Here is a 21,681-nt window from a genome sequence, read left to right on the forward strand (position 1 = left end):
AATGGGAGGCTGGGAGGAGGCGGAAACTTTTTTTCTTATTCTCAATAAAAAAAATATATATTTAAAAAAAATGCAAAGTGTCTGAAGTAAGGGAAGTAGGCAGAGATCCAAGAAAAAAACTAGGTGATTGAAACAGAGAGGCTGACCTCTGTGTTCAGATCTCATCTTAGGCTTTGAAAAACAGGAGCAGTGGACTGTAAATTATTAATTAATGAAAAGAAATACCAAAGAGACAGGACCATATTGAAATTTAATCCTACAATATCTTAAAATCAAAATGAATTATAGTTGTATTTAAAAGAACAGCAAATCCAATTACTGAATTTAAAAGTTATTTGAACTATTTTTAGATTTGTGGTTCTCAATCATAGCTTTCTATGGATTACATATGATATGATTTTTTAATGTAGGAGTTTGGACATTTAAAACAAGCAAAAATTTCTGAGCATAACCTAACTCCAGAATGAAGAATATCAAAATTATTAAAACCTGGTACTTTCTTCAACCCTTCCAGATACTACACACACACACACACACACACACACCGAGCACCTCATTGGATTCCACTGTAAACACTGTAGTCATTGTAGCCATTGATATTAGACACTGTAGGCATCATTACAATTAGGCAATTAGGTCAAAATGCTTTTATATGATAGAACATCCTTTTAGATTCTTTTCATTCCATGGTTCCCAGTTTTGTCTTTACATTATATTTACCCAAAGAACTATATATATAAGTCCTGATGCTCAAGTTCCCCTCAATCCCAGAGCAATTACATCAAAATTGCCAAGCATCGTACCCAACAATTTGTAAGTTTTAAAGTTCCCCAGATGATTGCATGCAGTAAAGTTTGAGACTGCTGATCTGCAGATAATATTTTGTATTTTTCTCTGCTGCATCTCACCTCATGAATAATAATGAAGCTGAATACCCCAGAGACTGCTTGGGAGTTATGGAGATGAGGCCTAAGTAACCCACACCCCACACTGATGGTGCACACAACAGAAGCTGACTGTGTGGGGATGCACTAATATTTTATTTTTTCTAAATAAATGCTCTAATCAAATGTCACAGTTTATAAAGATAAAGGGGTGCAGTTCAGTGAGGCTGAGAGAGCTGCCCAAACAACTAAGCTAAAACTTTGAATGTGAGTGATAGGATGTCTGTAGCACGGCAATGACAGCCAGTGTGGTCCCCAGGCAGCAGTGATCGCAACCCTTGTGAAAGTGTCAGAAATGGAAAGATGTGCTCCACCTCCCTGACCTACTATGTCATAATCTTTCAGGCTGCGGCTTGGCGGGTGGTTCCATGACAGTGATGGCAGCCAAAACCCGTGTGCTCTTTCCATCTCCTTTAGATGACTATGTATAAAGACTCAGTATAAGACAAGTGAAAGAAGAATACATGAGCGACTCCACTTATCTGTCAGGGAGGAGAGAAGATGCCACTCTCTACCTTCTCTTTCTCCAGTTCTCTACTTACGTTCACAATCTATACTCATAGTGAACATAGAAAAATGTGGGTTCATGGTAAACTTGCTTGGCAGGGGGACCTACCAAACTGAGCCACTTTCAGACAAGTGTAACTATTTTAGGTGTGGATTATGGTTTATCCTTTCAATCAAAATACGGAGAGTTTTAAAAGGTTTCATTAAAATGTGTCTTCCCCGTTTCCAGGGAAATGGATTTTCGAGCTTGAGGGCTTTAAGATAATTACTATTCAGGAAGCAAGGGCAGCTGGCTTGCTTTCTCTGATGGAAACTGATTCTGATTGCTGCCATCCAATAACGTGTGAGCTTTTCTGACCTTCTCCTTTGTCTGCCTTGCTACGATTTAGGGCACTTCTGTCTCAGCTGTACATTTCACTAGAATTACACAAAAATCAAAAGGTTACTGTTGTTTGATTTTCTATTACTACATTCTGAACAAACCAAGGTCCGTTCTTTCAAAGCAGCAGATGAAATGTGCGCTGGGTGCACTCATATCCGAGAAATATCTCACATTACATCAGGTGTGAAAGCGAGGACAAAGAAGAGAGGAGAGGGAAATATAGATGAAGGGAAGAAGGAAGGCTGAAAAGGGAGTGGAAAGTATTGAATGAAAGAAAGAGATGAGAATATAAAGTTGAAGGGAGAGAAAGAAACAAAAAATGGAAATGGACACAAGGATGGTGAAGCTGGGTAATGGACAGAGTGGGGGTGGTAGCGGAGAAAGGAGAACACGTAAGAAAAATAAATACAAGAAAGGCAGGCAATTTATTATGAAGTACCACTTGTGTAAGACACGCTTCAGAGTTGCTGGCCGCAGAGGTTGATAATGATGGTAGCAGTCATGATTCCAATTTACAACAAACGGGATGAAAGGCAGCCAGACCTCAGATGGAGAGAGCTGCATTGGTGGGAAGAGAATAAGTACGTAGCAGCAGCCGAGGTACCCAGAGATGTGAGAGGTTACACAGTCACTTTAGATATAGTGTAACATCCACTGTTCTTTAAAAGGTATTTTTTATGACATTTATGAGAAAAATGAGAAATTTCTAGAATTTTGAAGTGAACACAGCTAAAGTTTTATTCTGTGATTAACCTTATCTGGTATTGACTTTTGGCTAAGGTTGACATTTCTTATACCATTCCCATCTATATGTTGCCCTCAGTAATTCTACCATCATTGACACCATCTTTTCTTCCTGAGGCATATAGAGGGATGTGTAACTAGGAAATCTCTTACCTGCTTTATTCAAGTCCTCATAGCTATGTGTTATTTTGGTCTGGGTATAAAGTCGTCTGTGAAGACTCATGTGATGAATGCTTGAACCCAGCTAACTACTTTGAAGTGACTGGATCATGAAAGTGCTAAATTAATCCCTTGATAATTTCATCTTGGATGGACCAGTAGGAGTGGGTGCAAGCAGACCACTAGTGAAGGGGATGCTACCTTGGAAGCGTGTGTCTTGTCGCTAGCCTCACTGCTTCCTGCTGGACATTAAGTGAGCAGCTTGACTCCACTGTATCCTTCCAATCAAATGTTCTGACTCACTACAGGCCCATGAGCAATAGACCCAGAGACCACAGGGTAAAATTTCAGATACTGTGTGGCCCCCACCTCCTTCCCCACCAAATAGAAACTTCCTATTGGGAGCAAAGCTGATCCCCAGTTTTCTCTGAGGCCCTGATGTCTGAAGGAACATAGCTCCTCAAAATCAGAAATGTGTTTGGCAGAACCAGTAATAGCTGGGAGCCTGGGTTGTAGGAACGTTTCCCCGATGTCCTGATTTGTGGAGAAGGACCACAGTTCCTCCTGTAAAATCAAGAACTGCTTGACAGAGCCAGGAAGGGCTTGGGGTCAAGCTCTTAGTGGAAGCTGCAGCCTTGAATCCTGGAAATCCCTTTTTCTACACTGGAAGGCTATGGTTATTATCAAAAGGCTGAGGTGTACTTGGTCTTCAAAGCACTTGAAATATTCTGTGTTCCCCTTGTGCAGCACTAATTAACTTTCTGTTGACTTTGTCCCATTATATGATAGTTTTCAGTTGCCTTAGTCCCCCAACCCCTGAGACAGAGTTATGAGACACTGTACATCTTACAAAACTTGCTTGATGTAAGATATAACTTACCAAAGACCTCCTGATGCTACCTGTTCTATCCTCTTTATCTCTGATCCCATGGGCCTACTCTGATCCTAGGACAGGTCACCTTCCTCTTTTAAGTCGTTCTCAGATATATTGGCACAGTTGTATAGAAACTGAAAAGACACATGGCTCTTTGTGTATCTTGGCAAAATATATTTCTTTTTTCTTTCTTTCTTTCTTTCTTTCTTTCTTTCTTTCTTTCTTTCTTTCTTTCTTTATTTATTTATTAAATATTTCAGTCTCTTCCCCACCTCCGCCTCCCCTTTTCCTCCCCCTCCCCCAATCCATTCCCCCTCCCTCGTCAGCCCAAAGAGCAGTCAGGGCTCTCCGTCCCGTGGGAAGTCCAAGGAAAACCCTCCTCCGTCCAGGTCTCGTAAGGTGAGCATCCAAACTGCCTAGGCTCCCACAAAGCCACTACATGCAGTAGGATCAAAGACCCATTGCCATTGTTCTTGATGTCTCAGTAGTCCTCATTGTCCGCTATGTTCAGTGAGACCGGTTTTAACCCAGGCTTTTTCAGACCCAGGTCAGCTGGCCTTGGTGAGTTCCCGATAGAGCATCTCCATTGTCTCAGTGTGTGGGTGCACCCCTCGCGGTCCTGAGTTCCTTGCTCATGTTCGCTCTCCTTCTGCTCCTGATTTGGACCTTGAGATTTCAGTCCGGTGCTCCAATGTGGGTCTCTGTCTCTGTCTCCTTTCATCGCCTGATGAAGGTTAATATTCAGGAGGATGCCTATATGTTTTTCTTTGGGTTCTCCTTCTTATTTAGCTTCTCTAAGAACCCGAATTGTAGGCTCAATGTCCTTTATTTATGGCTAGAAACCAAATATGAGTGAGAACATCCCATGTTCCTCTTTTTGGGTCTGGCTTACCTCACTCAGGATAGTGTTTTCTATTTCCATCCATTTGCCTGCAAACTTCAAGAAGTCCTTGTTTTTTACTGCTGAGTAGTACTCTAATATGTATATATTCCATACTTTCTTCATCCATTCTTCAATTGAGGGGCATCTAGGTTGTTTCCAGGTTCTGGCTATTACAAACAATGCTGCTATGAACATAGTAGAGCATATATTTTTGTTGCATGATAAGGCCTCTCTTGGGTATATTCCCAAGAGTGGTATTGCTGGGTCCATGGGTAGGTTGACCCCAAATTTTCTGAGAAACCGCCACACTGCTTTCCAGAGTGGTTGTACAAGTTTGCATTCCCACCAGCAATGGATAAGTGTACCCCTTTCTCCACAACCTCTCCAGCATAGGCTATCATTGGTGTTTTTGATTTTAGCCATTCTGACAGGTGTAAGATGGTATCTTAAAGTTGTCTTGATTTGCATTTCCCTGATCGCTAAGGAAGTTGAGCATGACCTTAGGTGTCTTTTGGCCATTTGAACTTCTTCTGTTGAGAGATCTCTGTTCAGCTCAGTGCCCCATTTTATAATTGGGTTGATTAGCCTTTTACAGTCTAGTTTCTTAAGTTCTTTATATATTTTGGAGATCAGACCTTTGTCAGTTGCGGGGTTGGTGAAGATCTTCTCCCAGTCAGTGGGTTGCCTTTCTGTCTTAGCGACAGTGTCCTTTGCTTTACAGAAGCTTCTCAGTCTCATGAGGTCCCATTTATTCAATGAGGCCCTTACTGTCTGTGCTGCTGATGTTATACGTAGGAAGCGGTCTCCTGTGCCCACTTGTTGTAGTGTAGTTCCCACTTTCTCTCCTATCAGGTTCAGTGTGTTCAGACTGATATTGAGGTCTTTAATCCACTTGGACTTGAGTTTTGTGCATGGTGACAGACATGGATCTATTTTCATTTTTGTACAGATTGAAATCCAGTTTTGCCAGCACAATTTGTTGAAGATGCTCTCTTTTTTCCATTGTATAGTTTTAGCTCCTTTATCGAAAATCAGGTGCTCATAGGTTTGTGGATTAAAGTCAGGGTCTTCTATACGGTTCCATTGGTCGACTTCTCTGTTTTTATGCCAATACCGGCAAAATATATTTCAATGCTCCTCTTAATTATGTTGCTATGGATATGGTGGTCATCTACTCCTTAGTTCTGCCCTAGCCAGTCACATAAGCCCAGGAAATAATAGATGATGCGAATTTTGAAGCTTAAGTAGCTTTCTTGAAGAAACACTCAGAAGGGCAACCAAAAGTGTCTAAATACAGAATCAATACATTCAGTCAGATGATGGGCTGCTGTATGAAATAAATATTGCTGTACCCTAACAAAAGATTATGATTGTACATTATGAAAAGATTCTAATGAAGTCCAGAAAAATTGCAAATGCTCTTAGTAACTGTTTTTTTGTTCATATCAAGGAAGAACCAAAAATTTTACTCAGCTTCTGTGAGGCTACACAAAGGCAGCAGTTAAGACACATGACTGAGCACCATAGCTCTCTTAGTTAGGGTTACTATGCTGTGAGAAAATACCATAACCAAAAGTCTCTTGGAGAAGAAGGGATTCATTTGGCCTATGATTCCACTTCAATGGTTCATTGCTGAAAGAAATTAGGACAGAAACTCAAGCAGGGTAGGAACCTGAAGGCAGAAACCAATGCAGAAGTGATGGGAGAACGCTCTCTATTGAGTTGCTCTTCATGGTTTGCTCATCCTCATTTCTTATAGGACCTAGGACTCCTAACTCAAAAATGGCCCAATCCAAAATGAACTGAAACCTCAATAACTAATTAAGAAAACACCCAACAGGTTTCCCAACAGCCTGATATTATGGAAACATTTTCTCACTTGATACTTCCTTCTTTCAGATGACTATAACTTGTGTCTAGTTGACAAAAACCTTGCCAGACCAATAGCCTTCTATAAAATTTGAAATTGGAACTTTCAGACGCAGGTTTGGGAAATATTCAAAGCAACTTACTTTGAAACTTCAAGAATACCTGTACCTACTAGTATGTGTAAAGCTTGTATATCAGCCCAATTGAATGCAGGATCCAGAAATTAAAGCACAAAGAAACAGCCAACAATTGTTTTTACAAAATTACCAACAAATATCGATAAAAGCAAGCTTCCTCAATAAATTCTGGTGATATTGAGAAAACTAGATAATAAAACCCTAGTACCAGGCAAAACTTGTTCTTTTGAGTTATTAGCCTATGGTCTTCCTTAGATGCCCAGCTATCTCTAGTGCTCTGGTTATCCTCCAGAACTGTATAATAAGACCTTATTGTTAAAGACATATACTTGAGTTACAGAACATGAAAAAGTCAATGGGATACTTACCCATAAGATTTATTCCTACTGGCTAGTTTTCATAGTGTTGTATAGTTCTTTGCACACTATCATAGGTTAAATATATTCTTTGGTCTTAAAGAAACGTGCGAGGGCAATGAGGTGATAAATGATTGTTGAAAGCAGATTTTAAAAAGCACACAGGGCAATAGAATGCACATGCCATGAAAGCAGAAGGTGAGCTAGTTAGGACAGGAAGGAGCCTAGTGTGAGTGGGGTGGAGGGTTGAAAGAGGGGAGCAGAGGGAGAGGACTAATAATGAAGTGTGTATGAAAACGTCCTAGTGAAAATAACTGCTTTGTAGTCCAACTTGGAAGCCTAAAAACAGTAGAAAGACACAAGAAAAAACACCTATAGGACCTCTGTTGGTTTATGTGTGTATAAGATCAAAGTATATGCTCGACTGATGTGCAATTGAATACATCAGCACCTGGTGATTTAGATGAAGAAGTTTTCAATTTTTTTCAAATTTCAGAGGACAGTAAGCTTGACACTCTCCTCAGACCATGAACTCTTTAAAGACAGCATGCTCTCTCTGGCTTCTGAAAAGTCTGTGACATTGAGCTTTAGCCTGATCCTTTTCAGTGCCCATGATGCACCTGGAAGGGCAGTCACATGCACATTAGGATCAAAGACAACTGCACTCCATGACAACCCGCTGGTCCCTGAGGTTTGGATTGATTGACAGTATTTTCTCCTACAAATAATAAAACCCAGTAGTTTCCCCAGTCCTAGAAATGGAATTAGTGAACAAGCGCCAATCTGTAAGTCAAGTATTGGCTATTTTTGTTTCTTTTAACCTTGAGAACATTATTCATAAATGTGAGTACAGGTGACTAGCCCAGACTGAAAGAAATAATCAAAGAAAAAATGATAGTTATTCATTTGATGAAACCAAATTTGAATTCAAAACACTGAAGAAGAATGAGGAGGTTTAACTTTCTAAACAACTAGTCTTTGTCAAGAGATGTACATTAAGGTTTCTCCAAACAGAAATTATAAATAGCAGATACTGGTCTATTTGTAAAGATTGTTTACTATTCTCCATCAAATTCTACCTAAAAGATCTACTGAGTAAATTGGGAGCATGGGGACCTTGGGAGAGGGTTGAAGAGGAGGGGAGAGGCAGGGAAGGGAGCAGAGAAAAAATGCAGAGTTCAATAGAAATCAATAAAAATTTCCACCTACAATTCCATATACTTTTTATTCCCCAGAGGACCAGTATATACCAGAAATGTTTTAGTGAAAGAGGAGGCCACACACTCATCATACACACACACACACACACACACACACACACACACACACACTCAAGCTCTCACACAGAAAGGTTTGTGGCTTAGTGGGCTGGGAAGATAGCAAGTTAGTAAATTGCTTGACTTAAAATCTTGAGGACCAGTTTGATCCCCAGAATCTTTGTTGAAGATTCTGGATGTGATGATGCACACCTGTATTCCTAACACAGGAGGAAGTGACTACAGCAGGACCTCTGAGCTTGCTGACTGGGAGCCTATCCACCTTGGTAAACTCTAGACAAGTTAGACCTTGTCTCAGAAAATAAGATGAATGGCATCTGAGAAAAAAAAAAAACAAAACACAAGCTTGACCTCTGTTCCCCATGCATGCTCACAGATGGACAAATGCATGTGAACGCACACATATATGAGAGAGAGGGGGGAGGGAGGGAGGGAGGGAGATGCATGAGCAGGCACACACATACATGAGAATGAGAGAGAGAGAGAGAGAACGAGAAAGAGAGAGAGACTGTTAATCTTTCACCGATGTTTCATTTGACCAAAGAAAAGCTAAGAATCTTATTTAGATTTCACGCGGCTCTCTGACAGTCGTCTGCAGTTTCTCTTCTAGCCTTTTCTCACAGGGACTCTAAATCTAGACACCCTGCTGCAGATTTCTGCCTCTTCCACTAAAATGTATCTTCAGTTTGTTTTGAGGTCTTTCTGTGGCCTCGAGTAATATTTTATCAGCATAAAGTAGTTTGCAGGTAAAAAAAGGAAGCACTTATTGAAATGCTCCCACTCCACCTGAAGAAGAAAACAAATCCCAACAAAAGAATTCAATTAAGGAAACACTTTTCAGTACCCATCCTTGTCTAACAGTCAATTAAATTCTACCAGCATTGGCTTGTCAAAGTCAATCAGAGTCCCAGTGGGTATTGACTGTGTTCCAGTTGAGGAGAGATGAGGAAAAGCGTACACAGGCTTTGGGTTTTCACAGGACAGTGTGTCCCTAACCCCTCACACAATCATTTTTGAGTGATCCCCTGAGAAGTGGGTAAAGGTGAGGTCACAAAGAAAGTTCTTACGTTTTTAAACCCTCTGTAAAGAATCTGGAGCTCTTTCTTGGTGAATTTGCTCTGGGCTTCCAGCAGTTCCAATGCTTCAGGCCGATGCCTGACCGTAGCCATCTCCAGTTCATCTTCCACACTGTCTGCAGAGGGAAACCAGAGAGAGACTTAAGCCTAATTGCTGCTCCCTTGGACCGGGAATGAGCAACACAGACATAGGACAAAACGTTTCCTAGATTTCAGGGACTTGTACCTCCAGAAAGGATCCTTACACTGACGGTAACAGTCTCTGTTTCTCAGACTTCACCAATTTCAACCATGACACTGCTGCCCGATTTTCCTTAAACATTCGTTCTATTGAGCAACGTAAATCTCACAATTTTTGCATTTTCCCCAACAGCTCAAAATGTACAAAAATCAGCAACAACCTGAAATTTGTGTTCGCATATCGAGTACTAGTTTTAATTATAGACATGTTGTATAAAAAAATCCCTAGAATTTCATATATCCTGAATACAACATGGAGGACTCTCTTTATACTTTCGGAGGGTTCCACTAAAAAAAAAAATTGGGCATCTTTTGGGCAGGGGGAGGAGTTTTACAAATGAAATGTTCAGACCAGGTACTGAGGAAGGCAAAGCAACAGAAGCCAGTTAGACTGGCCAAAGACCAGCCTTCTTTCTGCAGTTTGCTGGAAAGACTGGGGCCCTGAGGTACTTGTAACTAGTGTGTTGTCCAGTAAATGCAGACAACTTAGAGAGTGTTATTATACTTTTGTATCTTATCCTGTGACTATATATACATGGTAATTTATCAAAGATATTTTGCCTTTAAACATGTTTTGTGCCAATATGACTGGGAATTCCTATACACTTTAATGAAATTTTAGAATAAAATAATGTAATATATCTTCTTTTTTAATATATCAGTTTTCATAACTGCAAACTGAATCCTGTTTGGCTTTTTATAATATAATCGAGCCAAAGATTTGTCAAAAGGAGATGTTTCACCCTCAAGCAATATCTCATATTGTGTGTGCTTTTAGCATACAGTCATATAAGCACAAATCTGAAGGATTCTGGGTGTAATAGGGGTGTTCATGCCTCAAAGGACAGAACTTTTTACTTAAGATACTCAGTCCAGTATCATTACAGTAGAGAGTGGGATGGAGCCATGAGGGAATATTCTCTATTCAAGCCTAGTCCACTCCCCACAATATTTCAGCTGGAAAGCCTTAGTCATTTGCTACAGGTTACACATGCAGCTGTTATCCAAAGATGTACCATCAGTGAGTGACACAAACAGTGTTGCCTCTGACATGTCCACCTTTACACTGAGGTCATGGGGTGGGGGGCAGTGGGAGGGCTCCCAGTAGGGAGTCGAGGATGAGGAGAAACTGAGCCATCTTCTAACTCTTGTTCTCAAGTGTTTTCAGGAAACTAGTATTGCCAATGGAACATAAGTGTGCAATGGGTGTCCTTTTCAATTAAATGCCAGGCGGTACTAACAAATATTCATTATCCCTACGTAATTTGCTTTTTTGTGGGTATTGTAGATGAGATTATTTTCCTGATTTAGTTTTCAGTCTGTTTGTCACTGGTTTATAGGAAGGCTGCTGATTTTGTGTTAATTTTATAGTCTGACACTTGCTGAAATTATTTATCAACCCCGAATGGAGATTTTTTAGGGGATTCTTTTTATACTAAGAATCAAAACATCTTTAAATAGGGATACCTAGATTTCCTCTGTTCTATTTGTGTTAGTTTTTTTAGTTTTGTTTTTGTTTCCTTCTCTTGTCTATTGCCCTAGCTAAGGTTTCAAGCACTGTGGTGAATAGGAGTTGAGAGAATGAACACCTTTGCCTTGTTCCAGACATTAGTGGAAAGGCCATCTTTATTTACCAAATTTCCACTTGTAGGCAGGGATATGTAAAAGGACTTCCTGAAAAAGTATCTGGTGGCATGGTAACTAAGACCACAAATCAACAATGTCCTCCCATGTAACTAAAAAAGCCATACATCAAAGGAAACTGGGAAGTGAATCATTAGACAGCTCACAGAGTGTCAGAGAAATTCTGTCAGCTATTCATCTGTCAGAGGATAAGTGTCAGGAAAATACAAATGAATACAAAAATTTCACCTAAACATTAAGAATATAAATAACACTAAAATATAGTCTATGGGTGAAACAGAAAATTCTCAAAAGAAGATTTCAGTGAAATGAAAAATAAACCCACTTTAAGATTCTTTCCCACCCCACGTTGAAAAATTATCATCATTAATACAAATCACAACAAATTCTGGTATGGACATGGCAAAGTAGAAGTTCTTTTTCCTTTTAATGACTTATTTATTAGGGCACATCATGTGCATGTCTTGTGCCTGCATGTCTGCAATATCCTCTAAATCTGGAGTTATGGACAGCCGTAAGCAACCATGTGGGTCATGAGAATTAGAAGTGGGCCCTCCACAAGAATGACAAATACTCTTACTACAGGAACCATTTATCTAGCCCTGTGAAGGAAAACATCTATATGCCATTGGTGGGAGTGTGAATTAGTGCAGTCACTTTAAATATTGGTCTGATGTTTCTTAAAAAATCTAGAAAGAGCTAACATATAAAGGGATGGATAGATAGGTCAACAGTTTAAAAGTATTGCTGCCCTTACAGAGAACCAGAGTTAAGTCCCCAGCACCCACTTGGAAGCTCAGAACCATATATAACTTCAGTTCCAGGGGAATCAGACGTTCTCCTCTGAACTCTGTAGGCACAAGACATGATTTGTTGCACACACATATGTGTAGGCATGACACATAAGAACCCAAAATGAGTAATCGTAAAAGAGCATAATAATAATAATAATAATAATAATAATAATAATAATAATAATAATAATTAAAAGAACTACAATATGGCACAGGTGTATTACTTCTAGACGTATACCCAATGGAGTTTCTATCCTACTACAGAGACACTTTCACATCAATGTTGATTTAGGCTCTATTTATAATATCTAGGAAATAATATCAACCTAAATATCTATCAACAGATAATCAGTAAGATAATTTCAAAATGGAACTAAAAAATGAACAGAATTTTCTCACATGTGTGGACAATGTCCCTACCAGAAGACATGGTTATTAAATGAAAATTATAATAAAAGACATGGGAAACCTACAAATGAGTCACTGAGCTGTGGGCCTCCAGCAGTTCTTAAACGACACAGGCTAGTGCTATTGCCTTTATTAGGCACCGTAATAGACAAGGTAAGCACCCATTGCTGAAGATACCAAGATACAGGACATAGAGAAACCAAGCACAAACTGAACAAAAAGATCCTCCCTGGGGGCAAGCTTTCCCAATGCCCTGGGTATATTATTTAGGGTTCTGGGGAAGACAAGGCATCAGTTTTCTTACCCAGCACTTCACCCTGCATGCTGCAGTATTGACCTACCAGGCAAGATGTGCACACTGATGCAATACTTGCCAACTGTTACAAGGAAACATGGCTTTCTTATTAGATTGAGGTCTGTCCTACAGGGCAGAATTTCATGCCTGGTATTGTAATCTTGGTCAAAATCCCAAATTTTTGAAGATATATGCCATAGGGTAAAATCTACTTTTATTATTTTTATAAATTACCAACCTACCAAATTGTCTTCAGAATATTTATGTTTATCCCCATAGACTTGAGCTGCTCTCAGCCTTGGCTAAAGAAGTTCTTTTTACAGTGGACAGTGGGCAGTGGAGAAATGCATGACTGGCTAAAGTATTGAGTGTAACATGCTGAGTATTCAGGCCCAGTGAAGCATCTTTACCACCCTTTTCCCATATCATACAATCCTGAACACATAGTAGCTGTGGTTACCTTTACAAGTCCAATACAAAAAAAAAAAAGGCAAATGTCATTATAGATAAGGTAGAATCTCCAGGCCCATCCCTTCTCAAAGATCTTTTGGCACTGGATGATTGTCTGTGGAAGGAGAACCATTACTTATTGAAGATATGTCCACAGGTAGTTTTCTCATGTTCCAGTAGAGAGAACCACATCTATGCAATATGGGCAGCTGTAGTTGGACTTGGTATATTTAAAATAACAGCAACAAAAACACTGAAGTTGGGAGGGATCATGTTAATGGAGAGATTGGGGATGTTAAAGGGGAGAAATGAAAAGAAGGCATCATGTTTTAAAAATTATAAAATTCTTAAAAGTAAAGTATAAAACTCTTAAGTAATTAAGTAGTGTATTAAATCATGTAGTGGGAGGAACTAAAGTAGCCAGAAAAGAAGGATAGGCATTTATTGATATATTGACTTTAGCCTAGGCTTTAGTGGGAATCTCAAATAGATGGAAAAGGAATGGTATAGAGAGATGTGGGAAAAGTTGGTTCACAAGGTAGCTGTGGATTAATGACCTGATTTGTGCTGTGTTCTTACATATGGCAATACAAAGAAATACCCGCTTCAGACTTAATACAAGGGGATGATGTCAAGTAGAAAGATTCCAACTTTGTACAGTGATGTGTATGCCTTTTCTTTACTGTAGTAGGGAGCATGGGGGCCCTTTGTTCCATCCCACCCAGCTAGCTTACACCAAAAATAATCACACTGAAACTGTATTCATTTAAATACTGCCTGTCCCATTATCTCTAGCCTCTTATTGTCTAACTCTCAAATATTAGTTTAACCCATCTCCATTAATGTGTATCGCCAGTTGACTGTGGCTTACCGCCATGAGTCTAGCCAGCGTCTGTCTCGGGTAGGAGAACCATGGTGTCAGCCTGTCTCTGCTTTCTTCCTCCCAGAATTCTGTTCTGTCTTCCCTGCCTACCTGAGTTCTGCCATATCAAATAGGCCAAGGCAGTTTCTTTAATAACCAATGAAAGCAACACAAATACAGAACAACCTCCTACACCACTTTACACCATGTAAATGTGAATTCGTCAATCCATAACACTCTTCCTTTTATATCGCTATTAAAAATATATAGGTTTATAAAGGTCTAACTCAACATTTTTGCCTCCTTTCTGAAACCTGTCCAGACTGGCCCACAGGCAGCTCTATCTAGCATATGTATCAGGAATTCTCAACCTGTAGGTTGAAACCCCCTTGGGGGTCACAAATCAGACAGCTATTCTGCATATCAGACACTTACATTACAAGTCATAACAGTGACAAAATTGCAATTATGAAGTAGCAACAAAATAATTTTATGGCTTCAGTTGATGACAACATCAGAAACTGTAATAAAGGGTTACAACATTAGGAAGGTTGGAAACCACTGAGCGTGACAAAGTCATTCATTTACATCTGATGTCTCCCTTGTAGGTTCCTTAAACACATGGTTAGCACTACACATCTGGGTATCCTCTGGGTCTAATGGCTACCCTGGAGTCATGATGATTTGGTGAATAAATAACTAATGAGTGACTTGTTCTTGGTGCTGTTAAAGTTCCCTTTGTTCTGGAGTCCTGTGAACATGAGCTTCTCCCTAGAGAAGAGCTTCTCAGACTGTGATCTGTGGGATGTCAGCTGACCTAAAATGTCTTCTTTAAACGACTGTGTTCTCATCTCATTGTTCAGAGAAATACAGCATAAGCAGCCATGGAGGAGAGTGTAATCGGCTTTGGTAAGAACCCCTTCAATCAGAGTCTGACCTTGTGGAGACCGTGCAGCCTTTCCAGCATCGAGGAACAAAACAACACATTAACCTCCCAACCTTTATACCATGCAGCAAGTCTGACTGCACTACCCATGAGGAACAGTTTCTTTCCTTACTGTCACAGACTTGCAGATGCCACATCTGAGACAAAGGCCTAAGGCTGGAGGGTCAGTGTAATTGAATTAAGTTGTATGATAGGGTGCACATCTGTGATATTCAGAAGGAACCACACTGCAGGGGTCTGCCTGTGGGTTCCCTTGTATTCCACACTGGCTCGTGCTTCTTAGTGACTTTGACCTGCCAAAGGGCTGTTTCTCTTTTGAGGCACCTGACAGCTCCAGAAAAGATCCTTGAAATCATCAGGAGTTGCTAGCATATGTGGTGTTTTGAAAGCAGCACCATTGAATGCAATCAGCACTGGTTCCTGGGTGAGAATTCTCCTGAGAACATAGCAGCCAGCCAGGTCATGTTTAAGCCAGATGCTAACTGGAAATGTGCATTCTGAAAGATTCTAACACGGCACCTAAAGTTGATTAAATTCTTACCCTGCGAGATAGATGAGATCTCATCACAGCAAACCCCCAAATGAAGTATCACCGTGAATCTGTCACACGAGTGGTGACTGATTCTCACAGAGTTAAAACAATACATGCCAGCTGTCCAACTGAAGAAAAGACAGGGGCCCGATTTATACCTGACCTTTGATGTCTTAAGGTGTTCTCTTTGCTTTTTCATCCTCTCTATTTTGCTTCCAAAAGAAGTAACAGTGATAAAGGTAATGGCAAACTCTTGCCATTTGTGTACTGCCAGTGTCTGAGATGTTAACAATACCCATTTCATGGCTCCTGTTCTCCCCTCTGCTGTCTGACTTCTCATCATTACTTGTATGGAATGAGCGGTGTCACCCAGATTCGCACTCTAAGTGCCCAGTGTTTTACTGGGTTTGGTCGAGCCTGTCTTCAGAGTTTTCATGGGCTGAAACACGCTCCTCATAGTGCCGATGTGAGAGGATTCTAGGACTTCTCAAAGGCAGGGCTCATGGAAGAAGGTTACCAGGGCCTCTTCTTCTTGCTCTGGTTTTATGCTCACCACATGCCCTGGTCATTTTATGTGCTCTCGTCATGATGCATTAGTTGTGATGTAACACAGTAAAGGAAGCCTCATTAGCGCTGACATCCTCCTATTTAAACTTCCAGACTCTTAACTATTTTAAAAAATTATTTGATTCCATAATAAACTACCATCAGTAAAGGAAAATGAACTGATAATCCATCTGCATGACAGAATTTGGAGGCAGGGCCTTTATGACCATAACCAGGATTTTAAAATGTCGTAATAGTAGGCCCTTAATCCAGCATCCAACAGGCATGGGTGTTTAAGAGGAGAGGAAAAGACAGTGGAGACCTCCTTAGAAAGGAAAATGCCCATGAAGACCCAACAAAAAGACAGTGACATACTACTTCTCTGACTTCAGACTTGAAATCATTAGACTATTGAAAGAGTAAAATTCCATTGTTGAACAAATTTATCTGGAGTATTTTCTCATCCAATCAGATTCAGGGGAGACACAAAGTTACTCAAAGTATTGTCTTGTTGCCTAGGTTTCCCAGTGGGTCCTGGAAAGGTTGCTAGACAATCTCATCTCTATTTTCATAACATTCCTCAGAGCAGAATTATCAACTTCATTTTTCAGGTGAGAAAAATGACTGGCATGTCTATGGTGCTGGGCTAAGCCTAATAGTTCAAAGTTCAGTTGCTAGTTAGAAATAGAACAAACATGTCTCTAGAATCTGACCATACAAGTAAATGTATTACCTACCATAAAGGTATGCTGAATTTTTTTTAATGAAGTCACCACTATTTATAAACTGTTACTTAAGTCTGGTAGTGTGATATCTCATTTCAATACTGACATAAATTTAGCAAGATATCCATAATGGCCTTTATATATAGAAGGAGCAAACTGGGACCTACAAAGTTTAATGATGCATTCAAGGCCACATGACACCTGGGAATTAGTCCTTGCCTTTTTGTCACAAATGATCACGAGTTTATTCAACTTGAAGTCAGCAGCTGTTTTGAGAGGTAGCCATATGGACTCTGCCATCTTAGGAGATAAGAGGTGCCTCAGTTGATCACCAGCCAAAACGTGCCAAAGTGCAGTCTAGGAGTTTTCAGCTAGCAAAGGATGTCCTGCCATTGAGAAACACAAGGAAGCAGGTGCAGAGGGAATAGGATCTCAGGAAAGACACAGGTAGATGTATATGGAGGTGCTTATTTCTTTGTAACAAAAACCGCGAACCTGAATGGGGCTTTGACCTTTTATGCAACCCCAGGCCCTTGCAAACTAGGGAAACTAAGGCTTCTTGTCAAGAAGCTGATTCAGATGCTGTGCTGTATTTGTATTCCGTGACACCATGGATGCAAATGGCATTTAAATTTGTGTGTCTTTTAACAGATTTAATTGTGATCAGACAACAAAATTCCAAGATCTCCTCGAGCTATCTGGCTGTCTCTTTTCCTCTTTTGCTCCTTAAATTTAAGCCTTTAAGGGCCAATATTGTCCTGCATCTGAGTCAACAGGTCCCTCAGGCCATGACACAGTTGAGCTAGAAACTGGAATTTAAATTAATAGGGAACAACAGGCTGAGCTTTAAACTAGGCATATTTCTAGAAACTTTTTAAGACACTGTAGAAGCCCATACAAGCTCAACATAATTATGCAAATTTGACCCTACCTGTAGTCCCCATTTTTCTGGATATAACTGCAAAGAAACATGCTTTACAAAAAAACATAAGAATGTGTCCTGACTTTAAAGACACAAGGTTGTGCACAATATATCTAATGAGGAAATCAAAACATTCTTTGCAGAATGGAGTTGCATTTTGTTGAAGTGGTTTACGCACTTAGACCACACTCACACAAAAGAGAGTTCTTCCTAGGATGCCATATACACCTTTCTAATAATTTTATTTTCAATTTATTTATTGTATGAGTATATACAGTGGCAGTGGTGGTAAGATGCCCATCTATTACAGTACATGTACAGAGGCCAGAAAACAAGTTGTTGGCTTGAGTTCTCCCATTCCGATACATGGGTTTTGGGAATGGGATTCAGGTTTCAGGTTTAAAGGCAAACATTCTTACTAGTGAGTCCATCTTGCTGGCTCTTATTCCCCTTCTCATCAGACCACTGGCCTGCCACTCCTACAGCACTAACTTTGGTGCATAACAGTGATCAGCGAGAGAGAGAGAGAAGGAGAGAGAGAGAGAGAGAGAGAGAGAGAGAGAGAGAGAGAGAGAGAGAGAGAGAGAGAGAGAGAGAGAGACAGAGAAACAGACAGAAATGTGAAGACACAGAGATAAACTATGTGAACCATTCCAATAATAGGGAGTGAATGTATTTATACAAGATAGCCTTTTAAAATTCAATATGATGTTTATTTTAAAATGTATATACTGAGGCTGAACATATACCTATAATCCCATCATTTGGAAGCCTGAAGCTGAGAAATCAGGACATCAAGGCCTAATTGATAAAAAGTTTAAGAGCCATCTGGGCTCATGAGACCCCAAATTATCTGTATTTATTATTTTTAGCCTTGTAACTTTAGATTTTATTTGAATAGGAATCAATGTGTCTAGCCAAATCCTGAAACTACTTGTCTCATTTACAGCAACCCCCTCTGAAATTTTATTACTAATGTGTACATTTTATTAAATTGATCTGATAATAAACAAATCAGTATGGGAATAACATGCTAATCTTGAATATTTTCTAATGATATTTTATCTATTATTAAACAAGATGAAGCTTGGGCAAGTGGTAAGTCCTGCTGGGCTTTCACTAAATTTGATGAGGCCTTGATCTATGCTGCACTATGTGAAATATTCTTCACCATGATATTGGAGACTGCTTCCAGAACTTCTAGAATGAGGGGATGATTTGTTTCTTCTTGTTTGATTCATGTCCAAGTCTGACACATTGGCCTGAGGTAAAAGCTGTCTAGAGAATAACATACAAAGGTATTTTTCCTGTCAACAACATAACCCCTTTCCTCCTTGCATTGTTACTTCAAAGACTTGAACAGACGTAAGGTGCACACCCATATACCTGCCTTCCCATTCCTCGATTCTTGCCTTGCTCACAAAATGTTGGCCTTAAAACCAGTTAGTCAATAGTGCAGGGATTATGAAAGAGTTTAAGTCTACACACTGTACAGTAGATGATGATGGAAGAGCACCTGTCACAAATTACTCATTACTTCTTCCTGTTCTAACATTTGACATCCATAGGCAGAGTTCAAACCTGGGCCAGACCTTGCAAGCATCTCTTTAAAGTGTTTGACAATGTGAATTATTTTTATGTCAAGAAGGCTATGACCTGGGAATCCTCTTAACTCTTCCTGTCTGTAAAACTCTTTATGCATCCACCCACCAAGAGCTATTTTGAAATGCACATTTGAATATGTGAGTAATTAAGTCTAAGCTGATGATGTACACACAGCCCATGAAGAAGAACACTATCACACCATCAGAAATACTGAATTATTCCAAGACTTTCACAGACCACCTTGAGCATCAGGAGCCCTGATATGTTTTAGTCTGAAAATATTTCTTTAAACCTGGTAGGGAGTGCATTTTAAGACCAAAATAAGACATAGCACTTTAATTAGTATGTTATTCTATTTTATACTAATATATTACATGGAAACTGAAAAGTACCTTGAAAATGGCAAATTATTTTGAGCATCTCTGTTAGATGTATTTGTTGGCAATGACATAACAATTTCCACTCTAGGAGAACTTGAATTGCTTTGCAATTTTGTGATTGAATTCAATCACTATAAAATATAACAACCCGGAGGTGGGCTGCCAGACCAATTCCTCACAGCATGTATGAATGGATTGTCCCTGACTTATTTGTAAACACAAATAACTTTCTCACAAGGTTAGATTTATTTAAAGTCACCTAATTGGATTGTTCTTGATCAGCATTAGGCATGTCATTACCAGAGTAGATCATGATGTCTTATTACGGCAGATATTATTCCTTAGGTGATAGGTTCATAAGTGATTTTCTGTAGATGAAGGAAATGAAAGGGATATTACCAGATATTATACATGCAGACATAATCTACACTAGTGCTGATAAGAGGGAGGAAGATGGATACAGAGAGAATAACTGAATTTATCCATAAAGACATATCAGAAAAAATTGATATTCTAATCAGGAAAGAAAACATGCTGGGGGTTTATAGTAAATGATATTTTTTTTTCAAAAGTAAGGAAACACAGAGAAATAAAGAACAATGACCTCCAATAGTTCACTTTGTTAAAAAATGCCCAAACAGAAGCTCTGGAGTGCTCGGCTCTAAGTGGGGTATCTATATTACACCTGCATATTCAGGAGTCATCACAAAAGAGGGGACAGAATGATTAGTTTTTGTATTTTTTTGTTTATTCACTTATACACATTTGTAATAACAATTGTTAAAAAAACCAGGAGACTGTGAATTTTGGAGGTGAAATACATGGAGGTTAGTGGTGGGGGAGAAATGAAGTAATTATATCCTAATTTTTAAAAAGATCCCTCTCACATGGTAGAGGGAGAATTTGAAGCAGAGCATAATTTAACACCAATAGTCGTAGATTCTCCCCTGCAGCCTATGAGCAGGCTAGCTACAGGTTCTTGGCCAGATAATGTTGCCAGATCTGGGTTTCATTTGTGGGAAGGCTCAATCACAAATACATTGTTTACTCCCATGATATTAATGCCACTATTGGGCTAGTGGACATGTCAATCAGGCCAGTTTTACTCTGGCTCTCAGAGTTCACAGATGGGTGAGATCGAGGCTTACTTTTTTATCCTCAAAGCACTATACAAGCTACTGAGTAGGAATAGAGCGTCCAGGTGAGTACCAGCTGGATTTTTCCATTTTTCACTATTAAAGTATGTTATATCATCAGGAGGAATGTCTTACTACCTTTTTATGGAAGGAAACAAAAGGCATTTGCAACAGCTTGCAGTGTTTGGGGGTTTCCAATGAAGTAACCCATTCATGGAACTTGGTTGTTTACTTGTTAGTCTGTGGTGTCTAGTGAGATTATTGCCACCCTGTTATAAGGGAAATTCATTTTAAATCTTTTCTTTTTAATGTTTATTGATTCTTTGATGGAGGAAGGTGGAGAGATGTCTCAGTGGTTAAGAGTACTGACTGTTCTTCCAGAGGACCCTGGTTCGATTCCCAGCACCCACATGGCAGCTCCTCACTACAATTCTTTGTGAATTTTATATCATGCACTCCAATCCTGCTTATTTCCCTGTCTCCTCACATCAACCCTGTTGTAACCTCTCCCACCGAAGGGTAATGAGCATGAGAGAACTAGCGCTGCCAGACACCAAATATAGCACACAGGATAGCGGTCCCTGCATCCCACCAGGACAGCACCCCTGTACTGACCCTGTTGTCAGAGTTCCATGTGAGCCAGCCCTGAAGACATGAAAGCAAGAGAGAAGACACCACCTTTCTCCCCATTTCCTCTATAGAAATCAGGAGAGAAGTCCTTGCACCTTGCCTGGGCCAAACAGGACTGTCCCTCGCGATATGAATGAGGGTGAGCTGAACTAGGGCAGAATTGGATCTGCTCCTTGCTGTAGCTTGTATTGGGTGAGCTAGCAAAGAAGTGCTGGAGAGGTCCTCAGGTAGGGATGATGAGCAAAATCTAGTGAGTTGACCTACCCAGCTACCACCCAGGCTCAGAACCAGGGCTACGAGTTGACCCACCCCAACATCTACCCCATCTATGGACTATTGAAGCTTGTGAAGGGAATGA

The 21,681-nt window shown here is 39.9% G+C and overlaps 1 protein-coding gene across 3 annotated transcripts in view; it reads right to left on the reverse strand.

The window, feature by feature from the left end:
• Kcnip4 (potassium voltage-gated channel interacting protein 4) overlaps nucleotides 1–21,681 on the reverse strand; it is a 1,036,530-nt gene that overhangs the window by 112,305 nt on the left and 902,544 nt on the right. For 2 of the 3 annotated variants that reach the window (XM_050150152.1, XM_050150150.1), the window contains one exon: nucleotides 9,200–9,324. In XM_050150152.1, coding sequence (XP_050006109.1) covers nucleotides 9,200–9,324 — 125 coding nt within the window. The remainder of the gene's footprint in view (nucleotides 1–9,199; nucleotides 9,325–21,681) is intronic. The other variant, XM_050150151.1, reaches the window with a different exon arrangement.

Source organism: Alexandromys fortis, unplaced genomic scaffold, assembly GCF_014885135.2.
Source record: "Alexandromys fortis isolate MF-2015 unplaced genomic scaffold, M_Fortis_MF-2015_v1.1 scaffold_0, whole genome shotgun sequence".
Taxonomy (NCBI): Eukaryota; Metazoa; Chordata; class Mammalia; order Rodentia; family Cricetidae; genus Alexandromys; species Alexandromys fortis.